Source organism: Pithys albifrons, chromosome 10 (assembly GCF_047495875.1).
Source record: "Pithys albifrons albifrons isolate INPA30051 chromosome 10, PitAlb_v1, whole genome shotgun sequence".
NCBI lineage: Eukaryota > Metazoa > Chordata > Aves > Passeriformes > Thamnophilidae > Pithys > Pithys albifrons.
In genome coordinates, this window is record NC_092467.1 from 7568100 (window position 1) to 7583239 (window position 15140).

The window sequence follows — 15140 nt, forward strand, 5'->3', positions numbered from 1 at the left end:
TGATGGAGTGCCGCCCGGGTACGCGCGTTCGGCTCCATCCTGGCGGACACGCCCCGGGATGGGGCGGGACCCGCGGCCCTGACGGTGAAAAAGCGTCGGTGGAGGAGGCGGTGCCTCTCGCCGCGGCGCCTCTCGGGATCCCATCGATGTTGGCACAGACCCGGCTGCCCACCCTCCTCCCCCGGCTCTGCGCACTCGCTCCCAGCCTCGCCATGAGCAGCGCGACCGGCACCGTCACCATCCAGCAGCCCCTCAACTACCGGGCGGGCGCCCGCGTCCAGCCCGCCGACGGCGGCCAGGTGGAGGAGGTGTATGAGCCGGCCACAGGTACCGCCCGCAGCCGCCTGGAGTGGGGGAAACCCTGCGCTGAGGGGCCGGTGCACGGGGGAGCCTCCGTGGTACCTCTCTGCGAGGGCTGGGTGCGCTCTGCTTTGCACAGCTCACCTGGGTGCCACCTGTGCAGGTGTCCTGCACGCCCTGCTGCGCCTGAGCCACCGTGCTTTGGTGGCTTCGCTGCCGGCAGCGTTTGGCCATCGTTAGTCTTTTAACAGCAGAAATTAGCTCTCATTGTCGGTCAGGCAAAAAAATCCAGTGGTGCCTTGAGCTTGGCAAAACCCCAGGAATTATGTATCTCTAAAGTTATTTATTTTTAGTTATTAGTATGTAGGGTTCAGCGGGATCACTTCGAGTGTTTACCGCACTAAGGAATGTGTAACGGAGTCCTGAAGATGGTGGTAGAAGTGTAACAAACTCCACGGGGAAATACAGGAATTTTGTAACAATTGGAGCTAATTAGTAACTAGAGCTGGGCTGCGGAAAATGGCCCCTCTCTTTTAATTCAGACAAGCTGAATTGCAGCATTTTTATAGCAAATTAAAAATCACTGGGGTTTAGTGGGAACCATGGGGGAAGTTCTGCAGCTCGTATGGGTGGCTGGACTGAAGTATTTGGAGTTTGGTACAAGATAAACCACGTTCTGAGCCCTTTTTCTGAGACTTCCATCTTACTTATTCCATGTTTAAAATGTGCCCAGGTCGTGTGCTATGCAAGCTGCCCTGCTCTGGGGAGAAGGAAGTTGATCTGGCTGTGCAGAGTGCAAAGGCTGCCTTTAAAATATGGAGTCAGATGTCTGGCATGGAGCGATGCAGGGTGATGCTGGAGGCTGCCAGAATTATCCGGGTATGTTGTGAGAGCTCTCCACATCTTTTAAGGAGGAGGGATTCTGCCTGTGAGCTTCCTTGTGAGTTATTGTGGCTGTTGGGGGCTTCCAAAAGGAGCTCAGGAGTTAAAATCCACCTTTGGCCAGAAGAGACAGGAGACTGCTTGGGCAGGGCTTTGCTCTTATCACTGGATTCAGCACCCATTTGTGTGACTTCAGTCTTATCACTGGATTCAAGGCCAGTGTGTGCCTTCTCAGCTTAATTCTGTTAGAAGACATAAAACTGAAGCCATCAAGTTGACATCTTACAGGGCTTGTGCTTCTTTTAATAACTCCAAAGATTAACTGCACATGATTTCAAAGCTGAAGTTGCATAACATGCATTGTTGAACTTTTGGCTTGTTGGAGGCTGTTGTCATGTGACTGAAGTGTGTCTTGGTAATATGAGAAAGTAGGAATACTGGTTTTTATCAGATAATACCATGGGAGAGGATACACATAAATGAGCTTTATCACAAACTCCTCTGTGGGATAACATGTGCTTGGGCATCAAAATTAGTCTCCATAAAGGCACATATTTGTGAGAACTCAGAATTTTTTTCCCCAGTGTGTATATGTCATGAGAAAACTGTTTTCTTTCTGCCAATTTCCTGTTCCTGCCAGACTTCCACAGGAGGATAATATTTCTGCCTGGGAGCTGGCTTGTCACTAGCTATGTTGCTTTGTCTGTCCTTCACTAAATCTGGTTCCATCCTGATCTTGCTGTTTGCTCTTCTTCCCAATTTAGTTCTGTGAATTCTAATTATTGTTTGCCAGCCAGCTTCTAAGTTCATGTTTGTTCATGTCTTAGATAAACAGGGATGTTAAGCAAGACTGGACTAGCAATGAACCCCAGCACCTTTCTCTTTGACATTCCCCTGCATTCAGTCACCACTGGGATATTGATATATAGGAATTGAGAAGGTCCCTTTTGGAGATGACAATTTCTCATGTCAGAGTCATATTTGGGACTTACATGCTTGTGAAGCGGCTGTCTCCTTGTGGAGTTCTGCTGTGGGCTTCTTTAATGTGTTGTCTCTGTCCTGTACCTCTCACAGGAGCAGAGAGAAGAAATTGCTACCATGGAAACCATCAACAATGGGAAGTCCATCTTTGAAGCCAGAGTGGACATCGACATATCCTGGCAGTGCCTGGAGTATTATGCAGGGCTGGCAGGATCTCTGGCTGGTGAGGATGTTACTGGAGTTTCCTCTTTGCTTTCTGTCCTGCATTCCCTGGTAACTCCAATGGCACAAGGCTGTCTTTGCTGATGATTTCTCTAAGAGATGAACCATTCCTTTTTCTGAATATCTTGGAAGGATTTTGAGAGTTCTCTACCTGATTCTGCCATGCTCTGTAGGCACTCCCACACCTTTTCTGTGAGCTTGTTGGGGTAAAACTCTGTTCCCAAGCAAAGCCAGATCTGACCCCTGGAAGAGGAAGGGGCTTTGCTCTTTTTTACCTTCTGACTGTTTCTTTGCAGGTGAACATATCCAGCTTCCTGGGGGATGCTTTGGGTACACTCGGAGAGAACCACTCGGGGTGTGTGTTGGGATTGGAGCCTGGAATTACCCTTTCCAGATTGCCTGCTGGAAGGCTGGCCCAGCCTTGGCTTGCGGTAATGGAGTCCTGCCCACACAAATATCTTTTCAAACCAAACAGTCCTGTGGGGGAGAATGATTTGGGGTATAAAGTCTAAGGTTACCTTGAAGTGTTGAAGGATCAGCAGAACCTTCAGGCTGTTGCTCTGGCAGGAAGGGAAAGGAAATGAAAGCAGGAATATCTCAGATGCTGAGGGCAGGAGTGCATCATGAAAAATGATGATAGCTTGGCTTTGTACCAGAAGAGGAAAGCCTCTGGAAATGTCTACGGGGCAGGAGCAGCAGCCCCATCTTCCCCAGCCCTTCCCAAGAGGAAGTGCACCCTTTTCCTAGTTGGCAGTGATCAGCTGAAAGCCTTTTCCTCTCTTTTGGGGGAAACTTTTGGGATCTGTTGAGTCAAACTCATTGTGTCAGGTGAGGATTTGTTTTGTTTTTTCCCTAAAGCAGTTTGGGTGTTAATCCCACCTTGGCTCTGTCTGGTTTCCCTTAGGCAATGCAATGGTCTTCAAGCCTTCTCCCTTCACGCCTGTTTCTGTGGTGAGGTTGGCAGAGATCTTCACAGAGGCTGGAGTGCCCAAGGGGCTCTTCAATGTGGTGCAGGGTGGGGCAACCACAGGCCAGTTCCTCTGTCATCACCCAGATGTGGCCAAAATCTCCTTCACTGGCAGTGTGCCAACTGGCATGAAGGTAAAGACACTATTGCACTTCAAGACAGAAGGGGTCTGTTATCGATACCTCCTTGAGCTTTTCTGCATGAGGCTTGTAAAAACAGGATGTGAGTTGGCATTTTTGGGGCTGAGGAAGGAGATGCCACTGGGGATCCAGTTAGCCTGCTGTGCTTGGGTACTTGTTCCTTTCAGAGGAACCCCTTGGTCATCTTCAATTCTTTAGCCCCTGGTTGCAGTGAAGTCTCTGAGCTGCCTAAGTGGGTGTTGACATGGGGAGAAGGGTATGTAAAACAGCAGCACTGGGAAAATATGCAAGTGTTTCTGGCAGTAATAATTCACTTCAGCTGTATACAACCTACTGTTTTTAAGCAAGAGGTTGGTTTCTGTGAATTTCTCACTTTAAATTTTATATTAAAATATTTTGGAAATAAATTCTGATTTGAAGGAGGAGAAATGTTGTCCCTTGAATGCTCCCTAATATGTGTACTTGTGGGGTACAGTGACAGATGCAGCTACAGTAGTCCTCAGCTTACACTGAGCATGAGACTTCTGCAAATGACTCCCTAGTTTCTGTTGGTTTTATCTTTAAAAATGAACAAACCCCAGACTCTCTCAGGCTGTCCTGAGTCTGAACTAAGCTCATCTGGGAAACCCAGCTTGCCCTTCCTGCTGCTTCTCTTGGCGAAGGGCCCTTCATGAACTCTCCCTTTGGGTTGCTCTCGCCTCTCTCCATCAGCCCCCTCTTAGCCAGTGTGTCACTTGTTTCTTCTGTCCTTGTTTTCCTCAGATCATGGAGATGGCAGCTAAAGGGATCAAGCCAGTCACCCTGGAGCTGGGAGGCAAATCCCCCCTTATCATCTTCTCGGACTGTTCCCTGGATAATGCTGTGAATGGAGCCCTCATGGCCAACTTTCTTACTCAGGGCGAGGTGTGTGTCCGTGGGGCATGAACGGTCCTTCCCAGAGAGGCAGGGAGGTTTCAGAATTGGGCAGTGGAGCCAGCCTGTGGCCTTTCCTAGTGAGAGATGCCCTGGAGCTCCCATCTTGACATGCGTGTCAAGAAGGATTAGAAGAGGTGCCCTTGCAGAAGCCAGGGCGGGGTGTCCCAGCAGAGTGTGTCTTAGCCAATGCCTGGTCCTTCCCAGACCTGGAGCTTCCCTTACACCTAGTACTCAGCTCAGCACAGCTGCTCCTGCGTCCTGGGATCCAGTCTGGCACTGCTGGTGTCCTCTGGAGGGGCAGCAGTTTCCATTCTAGTGTGCTGAGCTGCAGCACTGTGGACCTTTGCCTGTCAAAATTTGGGATATCCACAAATGCTGCAAGTTTTGTGTAATTCTGTTGGCAAATTTGCTCAGCGGTGTCATTTCTGGGAACTGAGAAGTCAGTTCAAGGTCTCTGCTGCTGCTAACCTGATGTGTTTTTGCCACCTGGTGGCATCAGAACCACTGTGTCCAGCAACCACTATGTTCAGTGCAGCCATGGGCCACAGGGTAATCTCATGTTCCTTGTCCTCAGGGACTAGTTAGCTGTTGTAGCAGCTGTGGAGAGGCTATTCTGAGCACCTCTGTAGTAGGATCCAGGCAGGGAAGGACTGTGGAGTGCTGTGTTTCCTATTCTGATCAGCCTGTCCTGTGTCTCAGGTGTGCTGCAACGGCACACGGGTGTTTGTGGAGAGGAAGATCTTGGATACCTTCACAAAGGAGGTGGTGAAACGCACCCAGAAAATCAAAATTGGAGACCCACTTTTGGAAGACACACGGATGGGAGCCCTCATCAACCGGCCCCACCTGGACCGTGTCCAGGGCTTTATCAAGCAGGCGAAGGAGCAGGTGAGACTGTAATGCTGCCTTGTGACTGCTCTGAAGTGTCTCTCTCTCTTGTGAGACAAACAGATTGGCAGCTGCTTTCCTGCCATGTGCCTTCCCAGTTAAGCTGGGTTTTTTGTTATGATTGAATTACTTGATGGGTGTTTTGGGCCACTGGACATATAAGTCTGTGGGACCTGATGGGGTGCATCCCAGGGTCCTGAGGGAATTAGTTGATATAGTTGCCAAGCCACTCTCCATGGTACTTGAAAAGTCATGGAGTCAGATCCAGAGGAGTGCCACAAAAATTATCAGAAGGCTGGAGCACCTCACCTGTGAGGAAAGGCTGAGTCTTGGGGTTGTTCAGCCTGGAGAATAGAAGGCTCCAGGGACACCTGATTGCAGCATTTCAGTACATAAAATGGGTTTATAAGAAAAACAGGGACAAACTTTTTAGCAGGGCCTGTTGGGATAGGATGAGGGCCAGGCAGAGCTGCAGCAGCTGGGTGGGGATGCACCTGGATGTGCCTGCCTACCTTCTGCTTGGCTCTTTTTCAGGGGGCAGAGGTTCTGTGTGGTGGGGACCTGTATGTGCCAGATGACCCGAAGCTGAAGAACGGCTACTACATGCGACCCTGTGTGTTAGGTATGATCCCTCCTGCTCATGGTACTCTGGACTTGGATGTGGATGTTGCTGAGTTTCTTCCAGAGAAAACTTTGTTCAGGATAACCTGGCTCTGTGTGTGTCCACCATGTGGACAAGCACTCGGATGTACTCGAGGCTGCCAAGAACTGCATCCAAAGAAATCTGTGCTGTTGGAGTGTCTCACAGGAATTGTGCAGTTAGTAGCTTTTGAGATACAGGATGGGGCTTGCACCTCTGCAGGGAGGCTGTGCAGTGGACACTGAGCACTGTTTCAAAGGCTGTGTGGGTTGCTAAATGCACAGGCTGTGCTGATAGCTCTTCCTCCTGAAGCACATGTGCTCTGCCATGCTTTCAGGGAACTGCAAAGATGACATGACGTGTGTGAAGGAAGAGATCTTTGGGCCTGTCATGTCCATCCTGCCTTTTGACACAGAAGAGGAGGTTTTGGAGAGAGCCAATGCCACCAAATACGGCCTGGCAGGGGGTGTCTTCACCAGGTATGACTGCATAGCATTGCTGGAAATGTTCTAAGGGAGGGGAGATGGGAAATACTGCAACAACTTGATGCTCCTCTTGCAGTGTCTTAGCATGGGCATCTTCTAGAAAAGCCGGAGCAACAGAGTGCCAAAAGGGAAATCTGTAAATTACTCTATATCTCCTAGTTTTTCCTGAAGTGATGGGTGGGACCAGCTGTCTTTGGACTCCTCCCAGCCTGTGCTGGCCTGCTGCCAGCCTTCCTGCGTCTCCAGGATGCACCAGGAGCCTGCCATGCTGCTTTTGGCCACTTGCCCTAATCCACATTGCTGGTGTCCTTGTCCTGCCCTCACAAATCAAACCAAGTTTTAGTGTCCTTGGGAATAGGTGCTCCATCCTTGGAGCAGACCGAGTAGGGCAGGTTGGGCTCCAAAAATGACCAGGCCCCACTGGCCTGTCTTTAGTGAGATGTCACCTGGCAGGGAAGGAGTGGATGAATTGGAAGGGATCCAACTGAATTGCCCTTTTCCTGCAGGGATATCCAGAAGGCTCACAGGGTAGTGGCTGCTCTCAAGGCTGGAATGTGCTTCATTAACAACTACAATGCCAGCCCTGTGGAACTGCCTTTTGGAGGATACAAATCATCAGGTGAGCTCTGTCTGACCTTCCCTGGTACATGCCAGTTATAGGGGGTATGAGTGGCACCTGGCACTGCCCGGAGCTGTGTTCTCACTTCTGGCTCTTCCCGGCAGGATTCGGCAGGGAGAACGGACGGGCAGCCATTGAGTACTACTCGCAGCTGAAGACTGTGTGCGTGGAGATGGGTGATGTGGAGTCTGTGTTTTAGAGGCCCTAAGTCCTGCTCAGGGAGCATCAGCCAGCTCCTGTCTGTCAGCAAGGGATGTAGATCATGTAGATCAGCACTAGAGTACTCTAAAATTGTCAGTGCCTGGGGGGAACAGTGCTGGAGCAGCATCCAGCGACCCTACTCCTGCAAGGGGGGAACGTACACATAGGGCTCAGTCCCATGGGCCTGCTCTGTTCTGTCTGGTGGACAAGGGGAACCTCAAAGCAGGAGCCACCACTATGGCTTTTGGCAGCTCTTGCAGCTAAGTAGGTGTTACCAGAAGCTTGTCAATGGCCAAGGTCTGGCCCAGGTTGCTTCCTGTGCTGTGTGCCTTGATTCCCATTTCCTTCCACCCTTGGTCAACTCAGTTTTGGCTTCTTAACAGGTAGGGCTCTACTCAGTGCACATGTAAGCTCTTGGACACATTGATACCCTGTAGCTATAGGCTCTGTCTATTCTTTGAGCACATGAAAGCCTTAAGGGATTGTTTATTCCCTCTAGCCCCCTTATAACCATGAGTTTTGTTTTTCCTATCTGTACCTTACTTACAAGTGGGACAAAATATTGTGGGGAGAGTTGGCTGATTTTCCCTGGGACGGGCATGGCCCTGAGAATCACCTCCACAGAGCAGTGGTAGCAAGCTCCAACACTGTATAATGAAAGTTATTTTGCTTCCTTCCTGTAAACTTACTGTTCTTTTTACACATAATGAAGACACAACCCTAAATGTTTGCCTACATCCTTTTTTAACAATCAAATAAATACTAACTCTGGAACATCTTAGCACAGAGTGACAAGAATTGAGGGGTCCAGAACTGGGGCTTCTGCTCTGTGGGTTAAACAAGTTGAAAGGTTGCTTTTCAGTCACTAAAATCATAAAATCTAGAAAAACCCTCTTTGCCTGACAGGCAGATTTCTGTAGTCCTGAAAAAACAAAGTTACTCTGGAATTCTGCAGAGCTTAAACAAAAGGCTCCATAACTTTAGAATGAAAATACAGAATCAACAACTTTTTATTGAATGAGAAAAGTCAAAAAAAAACACATGAAGTATTCTAAAAGAAAATGGAACAAAACTCTCTTTAGCTTCTTGGGCAGCCGTTCCCCTGGCAGACCCAGCCCAGGTGCTGGCAGGCTGAATACACTCCAGTGCCCAGTAGCCCAAGGAGTGCCACTGAGCCAATGGCCCCTCTCCTTCGGTTTTTGGGATCTGGAAAAAAGGCAGGTTTTGTCAGTTCAGCAGCCCATCACTAAAAGACTTGCCCATCCTGGAAATTAAAGGGGGAGAAGGAACTGGATAAATCCCAAAGTGAAACAGTAGGCACCGGCCCAGGGCATGTACCTACCCTCATAGCAGAGCTATCCCTATTGGATGACTGCTCTTCCTATCAGCAGGAAGAGTGTGCTGCAGCATTAGCAGCCTATGGACCTGTACCCTTTCCTCCACACCCCACTGGAAGTTTTATGCTGCCTCCTCAAGGTGAGCTGGAGCAAAGAGCCTCAAGGTCACTGTAGGAGACTTGAGTTTCCGTGTACCCGCTGTGTGCTGCAGGGTAATGACCTACCTCCTGTGTAGTAGCCATAGGCATAAAGGAGTCTCCCAATGATCCAGGTGATGCCAAGCCCTGTGGCAACCCTCTGGAGAGAAAGGAGAAGCATTAAAACTTTGGAGACTTGAGCAAAGTCATGCAGGCGGCAGGTGCCAAATTTCATTTCACAACTGTTCAGTTGGTGAGCCAGACCAAGGGCAGCTGCTGCCCCAAGTCAGGAGGTGTTCCAGACTTTCTTTCCCCTTGCCTCTTAATTTATAGCTTGCTGCAACCTGGCTCCCATTTTCCAGATGTGCCTATGCTGCTTCCTTCCCTCTCCAGTATTAAGGAAGGACCTGCTTTGTCTTTTCGTGGCAAAGGTTTTGACCTCTCCCACACACACCTGCTTCCTCCTGAGTTGTCTGTGTCTTTCAGTTAAAAATACTCCAGGTTTTTTTGACCCCCTTTGGTAGGGCTTGGAAGAATCAGGCAGAGAAGGATGGAGGGACCTTTCACACTTGTGGACTGTGAATGCTTTGCTTTGTCTAACAAGGCACTCTTAGGGGAAGGAAAGGGGTTTAATAGGTGAAACAGCAGTAATGAGTTTAATAAATACCTGTGAAATCCTCTGCACAACTGGATTTTTAGAAGGGCCACTGCTGTGCTATGGCTAGTGAAGGGGCTACCTTGGCCTCCTGCCCAACTCAGGCAGCAAGAGCAGAGTTCTGTCACTCAGACCTGCACCAGTGTCACTTACCGGGTGGTAGATTCCACCAGTGGTTAAAAAGAACAGGAAGGCAGGGTAAGCTTCCAATCTGAAAATAAAAGTGAGGAGGTTGTGTTGTGCTCAAGTTGCTTACAAAGAGGAAACTCCAGAAGGGCAGACACTGTGAGCATCCCCTCCCAAGGGCTCTTTGGGCCTGTTATGAGTCTCTGAGCTCAATGCTGTAGCTGAGGAAAGAAGGGATCTGAGCATGCACAGATTTTCAGGGACTTTCCCTAGCCTGTGTCTCTCTCCAAGGCCACCTACTCACTCTTTCCATTTTGTGCCCTAAGCCACATCTAAACACTATGCAGGAGTTGTGCCTTCAGCACTCCTCTGATGTTGCAGCCTGCCCACAGGAGCTGGGTCAACTTTGGCCTTTACCCAGGAAGACCCAGTGCAACAGATCAGCAGCCCCCAGACAGGCTGGAAACAAGACTCCTTGTGTCCTAAGATACACCCATGGAAGCAACTTTCTGGGAACTGGGAAAGAGAAGGCTGCTTCACAGCCCCATCTCATGGTTTAAGGCCTGGGGAAGAGCCAGCACAGCCTTCCTGCTAAGCATTACAGGGGCTGTGTTTTGTCCACAAGCACTGGTTCTAAACCAAAGCACATGGCAGCAGCACCTCTCTACCTGTAGGTGCTGCTCCACGGCCCTGTGTGTCTCAAGGCCTGTGTTCATACATGTTACTCACGTGTTCTGGTGTGCACGCTGGATGCAGTTGAAGATGCGTCCATGTTCAGGGTCTGTGCTGTACATGGTTGGATACTGCCAAAAAAATGAACCAGCAGCAAAACATGAGCAAGCACAGTTAGACCTTGGGAGCCTGTTCTGCACAGGAAGTATGCCCTGCAACACCTCTCCCCAGGGCTGCCTGGGTGCTTGCAAGACTGATTGCAATGACAGGTTAGAGCCTTGCTCATGGCCCACAAAAGCAGTGTTCAAGGTCACTGCCTTCCTCACTGCTGGACCTGCTGCAGAGGCTTCCCTGAGCCTCAAAGCCAGCCCTTGGTGCACCATACACGTTGGGTACATTTGGTACAATCCTAACTTGACACAGTAGGAGTGGGATTACCCCAACAGGCACCCAGGGCTGTTCCTGTGCCCAACCCTGCTTGTCACTTCCGTGTCGAAGGGCAGAGGAGCTCGAGGTATTGTGCTGGAGCCAAGTGGCACAGCAGCCTCTGCATGCCATCGCCCTGACTCACAACAGGACCGGCTGACCCCACCCAGCCCACAGCCCTGCCTGGCTTAAAGGTTCCTCAATGGATGCTGAGGGAAGGTCACCTTGAAAGACTTCCTGTGACAGGACTCACATGCTCCTGAGTTCAAGAAACACCCCTTTCACTTCCACTGATATCCAGGCCTAATTATCACAGACTATTCTGAGTTGGAAGGGACCCACAAAGATCATCGAGTCCAACTCTTAAGTCAATCACCCACACAGGGGATTGAACCCATGACCTTGGCCTTATTACAACCAAATTTCAACCAACTGAGCTAATCTCATGGTCTGTTCCACTACAACCCCTTTGCCCCCAATGCTGCATCAGCCATATTTGCAGCCATGTGGTTTCTTGCCCATTGGTGTTGCCAGACTGTCTCAGCTTGGTGCCAAGTGCCTGATGTCCCAGATCCTGAGCTCTCTCATGGGTTCTGGAGAGCCACGGCAGCTTTATCCCTTCTGCATCCGTGTGGTAGAACAGGAAATGCCAGCAAGTCACCCCAAAATAACCAAGGTGTCACCTGGTTTGTCTGCAATACTCCCAGCAGACAGGCTCCAGCCTTCCCATCCCCTTGTCCTGAGCACTCACCTCCACATTGTACTTCTTGCGGGCCTTGCCCACCTTCACAGCAAGGTGCATGACCAGGACAAAGCTGGCAGCCCCGGTCAGCATGACGTAGCCATACTCCTTGGAGAGAACAGCCATCTTGATGCTGTCAGAGAAAGGGAGCAGGTTAATATTTTGGGGTGTGACTGGGGAAGTGGCAGCACGCTGAGCATGGCTATGTGTGCAAGGAAGAATTGCTGAGTGTGGACCTGAGGCCTCCCAGCATGGCGACTGGCTGAAGGAAGAGAGAAATGGTGAGAGGGGGAATTTTCAGCTTTTGGAGCCTGCTGAGTATTAAGCAGCACAAAGCAAGAGGTCTCTGCATAGCTCCTGTCAAGCAAGCCTTAAAATCACCTAAGCGCTGGTGGGAGGTGGTGTCTGGAGGGCACTAGTCCAGCCTGTGGCTCTGAGCAGGACAAAAACCAGCAGTGGGTCCCATCAGCTCATGCAGCACTGTGCTAGTTGTGTCCCATCAGCTCATGTAGCACTGTGCTGCAGGGATGCTCTGGAGACATGGACAAAAAACTGATTGCTCATGGCCCCTTCCAACCCCAGAGCTAGGGGCCACCAAATGAAGTTAGGGAATAAACTGGAAACAAGCCAAGAAAGGTGTTTTTTCATGCAGTGCGAACCAGACCTGTGGAACTCTGTGCTAAGGGACACTGTGAAGGCAGGTGGTTCTCATGAACTCAACAGGAAACTGTGCAAGCTCTTGGAATAAGAGGTAAATTGGGAATTATAATACAGAGAAATACAAACTGGCTCTAAAATCCCATGAATTGACAAGAGCTGGGCTACATGAATGGTTAGTTTGTATTGCTAGGGTGAATACCAATAAAAGTCACCACAATGGCCATAGTAACCAAACCTTTTGGGTAAAGAGGCACTGGCCAGATGAGCGATGCTCGGCCCCACAGCTCCCAGGCGTCCTCTCAGTCACAAAGCAGTGAACAGCCCCAACAACACACAGCTGCTGGTATTTACCAACATCTGCACAAGCAAGTCTGTGGCAGGGGACACCAGGGCCTGCGTGGCTTTTGTTTAACAGTTCTGTGCTTCCTCAGGCAGCCTGGGACAGAAGCACAGAGCAGAAGGCACATCCTGCAGCCTCTGCCATGCTGCCCTGCATTGCACATTCTCCCTCTTTCCTGTTCCCCACCTTCCAGACCTCCCATCAGCCTGCCCTGCTCAACACAGAGCGCTCTCACTCCCTCCCAGCTGCAAGAGCACTCAAGGGTCCTTCCCCACAATCATCATGCGCAATCCCAAGCCTCAGAAGTTGTCTGGGTTACCCAAGAGGGAGGTGCGTGACACAGCAGAGCAGAAGACAGCAGAGACCTCCCTCCAGCACCAAGATAATTCCCTCTCCAAACCAAACCCAGCTGCCGCCTGTCTCCAGATGGTGGCTCCATGATATAGCAAGGTTTTGGTGTCTACTGCTCTCCCACCAGCACAATCTGTCACTGGAGGGAAAAAGAGGCCATCTCACAGAAGCAGTGCAAACAGCCTTCCCCTCACAAGGGACCTTCGAGGACTAGGGGGCTTTATTTCTCATTTGCAAAGGGATTATTATTGATGGAGCAAGGTGAAGACAACAACTGGCTTTGTCCACACCAAGTCTGGTAAACAATTATCAATAAGAACATTAAAAAAGTAATAAAAGTCAAATGCATGCACCTGTAATTGAGGTTAGCACTTGACAGATGACATACTGAAAACAGAACATGTTCCTACCCAGCAGAGCAGGTCGATGGTCACATTTCCCCCCTTCAAATTACAAGGTTGTTGGAGAACCAGGCATTTTATCTTCCAGTACTAGATTATAACCTGGGGGTTTAACTTGGGAGCAAAGAGCACAGCAAAGCGTTAACACAATTGAGTTACAAAGTTGCAACTCGTACACTAATGGCATAAAAAAGTATACCTCAAGCCTTTGCTCTACTAATTGGGAGCCGTATGAAGCACTGCAAAGTCAGCCAGGACTTTCTGCCTCTCTCCCACGACATGCCTCGAGGTCGTTTCCGGATGCTGATGCCCCGAGGATTTCAGCAACCTTTGTCCCCAGCTGCAAGGGGTTTGCTGACAAGAACAGTCTAGGGCACAAGACTCAATTTCTACTTTCCACGCAGCGATATTTCAGGCTGGAGCCACACGAATAAGAGACTGGAGCACGACATTGCACAGAGCCAGAGCAGAAGTGCTCCCGGAGGTGCTTTTGCTGCAGAAAAAGAGTTCTTCCCAAGTTTGCCATAACACTGCAGCTACTGTGAGTCAGCAAAGCGCATTAAGGCTCCTCGAGCAGACCCACGCGCGGATTCTGACAGGATTACCCGATTTGATCTCAGCCTTTCTCTCGCGACAGGAAAACCCTTCGTCGTCCCGTCCCCCTCCCGTTCGCTCCCAGGGCAGAGCCCTCCCAAGTCAGGCGGGGACAGGCTCCGCCTAAGCCGCTGGTTCGGGGGGCAGACAGAGCCCCGCGCCCTGCTCGTCCCGCACCACCTTCCCCCGGAGCCTCCCTCCGGTGGGAGGATGTCCGCGGTGCTTCCTCCATTTTCCACACAGCTCATCGGGACAACCTGCGTAACCAAGCCCTGGAAGCATCCCCTCGTCCCCCACGACCCCGCTCCCGGGGTGCCCCGTCTCGCACTCACCTCGGCGCGCTGCGGGACGGAGTTGGAGTCGGGGACGGAGCCGAGGACGGAGCAGGAGCAGGAGCGGCAGCGGGGCCGGCCCGCCCGCAGCACCGCCCGCAGGCGGGGCCCCGGGGCTCGGCCAGGCACGATCAGTCTCACTGCGAGAGAAGAGTATCTGTAAGACGCGTTTTCCCTCCCTGCTGGTCTTCTCCGCCAGCTCTGCACGTATCCCCAGGACACAAACATCGTTATCCCGCAGCACTTCCCTGCCCGCTCCTCGTCCTTTTTGTCATAGCTGTTATAGATTTGATAGATCTCAGCTCTCGTTCGCAGTCTGCAGTTTAATGGCTCTAAGTTTGGTAATTTGTTCCGTGCTTGCTGCAATCTCCTGCTTTTCCCTTTTACTTCACCAGACCCTGTTAGGGACAGATGAAGCAGCCAATGTTTCAAGTGTGGAGAGAATGTGCATGGTCGTGTAAGCAGATACTTCCCTTGGCAATTCTAGTGCTAGTGGTAAGAAGGAGCTTATTTGCATCTCCCTTTATTCTAGTCTGTAGATTCAGATCTGGCACTTTGGGATGGACGCACGAGCCATTTCCACGAATACTTGGAGAGTGTGTAAGCAGTAGTTTTTACTTAAAAAAAATCCAGTTTTAGGTTATGTGACACAAAATCAGACCTGAACTTTCCAGTTCCATAAATGCACATAAATAGGTGAAGAAGGTAAAGCGGGTCCAGCTGCAGAGAGACAGAGGGTTTTTCTGCTGTTGCTGGTGTAATGGGGAAGAAAGCAAGAACTAGTGGGATCCCAGGCCATAAAAGTCCTGGGTTTGATTTCATTGCCTTTCCACAGCAGAAAGTTCTTGGCTTTCCTGGGACTCCAGTAAGCTCTCTAGGCTGGTCCCAGTAAGCTCTGATGGGCTTTCTGGCCACAAAGAGCCTAGTGAACTCTCTGGCTACAACACAGTGCCAGGGCCTTACCAGTATTTCAGTCAAGCCAGTCCATATGTCCCTGCTTTTCTGTGGTCTCAAGGTAAAGCAGGAATGGAAATGTCTGGCACTGTGCACACCTCTCACACCCCTCCCGCCCCCACCATGAATATTTTGCCAATGTCCTGAGTCCCACTGGCAGAAGAAAAGTAGGG

The 15140-nt window shown here is 50.5% G+C and overlaps 2 protein-coding genes across 3 annotated transcripts; one reads left to right on the top strand and one right to left on the bottom strand.

Annotated features, from left to right (window-relative positions):
* The first annotated feature begins 106 nt into the window (after positions 1 to 106).
* On the top strand, positions 107 to 8021 carry ALDH9A1 (aldehyde dehydrogenase 9 family member A1). Its single transcript, XM_071565881.1, has 11 exons — positions 107 to 327; positions 1034 to 1179; positions 2257 to 2386; positions 2682 to 2816; positions 3290 to 3486; positions 4255 to 4395; positions 5107 to 5295; positions 5830 to 5917; positions 6273 to 6414; positions 6927 to 7039; positions 7144 to 8021. Exons 1-11 carry the CDS (start codon positions 147 to 149, stop codon positions 7236 to 7238), a joined length of 1557 nt encoding a protein of 518 aa, XP_071421982.1. The 5' UTR covers positions 107 to 146; the 3' UTR covers positions 7239 to 8021.
* A 211-nt stretch (positions 8022 to 8232) lies between these two features.
* Positions 8233 to 14121, bottom strand: MGST3 (microsomal glutathione S-transferase 3). Of its 2 annotated transcripts, XM_071565884.1 has the most exons (7): positions 13287 to 13555; positions 13097 to 13201; positions 11345 to 11468; positions 10225 to 10298; positions 9523 to 9580; positions 8802 to 8874; positions 8233 to 8446 (listed from the first exon to the last, which is right to left on the bottom strand). In XM_071565884.1, exons 3-7 carry the CDS (start codon positions 11459 to 11461, stop codon positions 8319 to 8321), a joined length of 450 nt encoding a protein of 149 aa, XP_071421985.1. In that variant the 5' UTR covers positions 11462 to 11468; positions 13097 to 13201; positions 13287 to 13555; the 3' UTR covers positions 8233 to 8318. The 2 variants fall into 2 exon arrangements, with proteins under 2 accessions (XP_071421985.1, XP_071421984.1); XM_071565883.1 differs by lacking the exons at positions 13097 to 13201; positions 13287 to 13555 and adding an exon at positions 14014 to 14121.
* Between the last annotated feature and the right edge of the window lie 1019 nt (positions 14122 to 15140).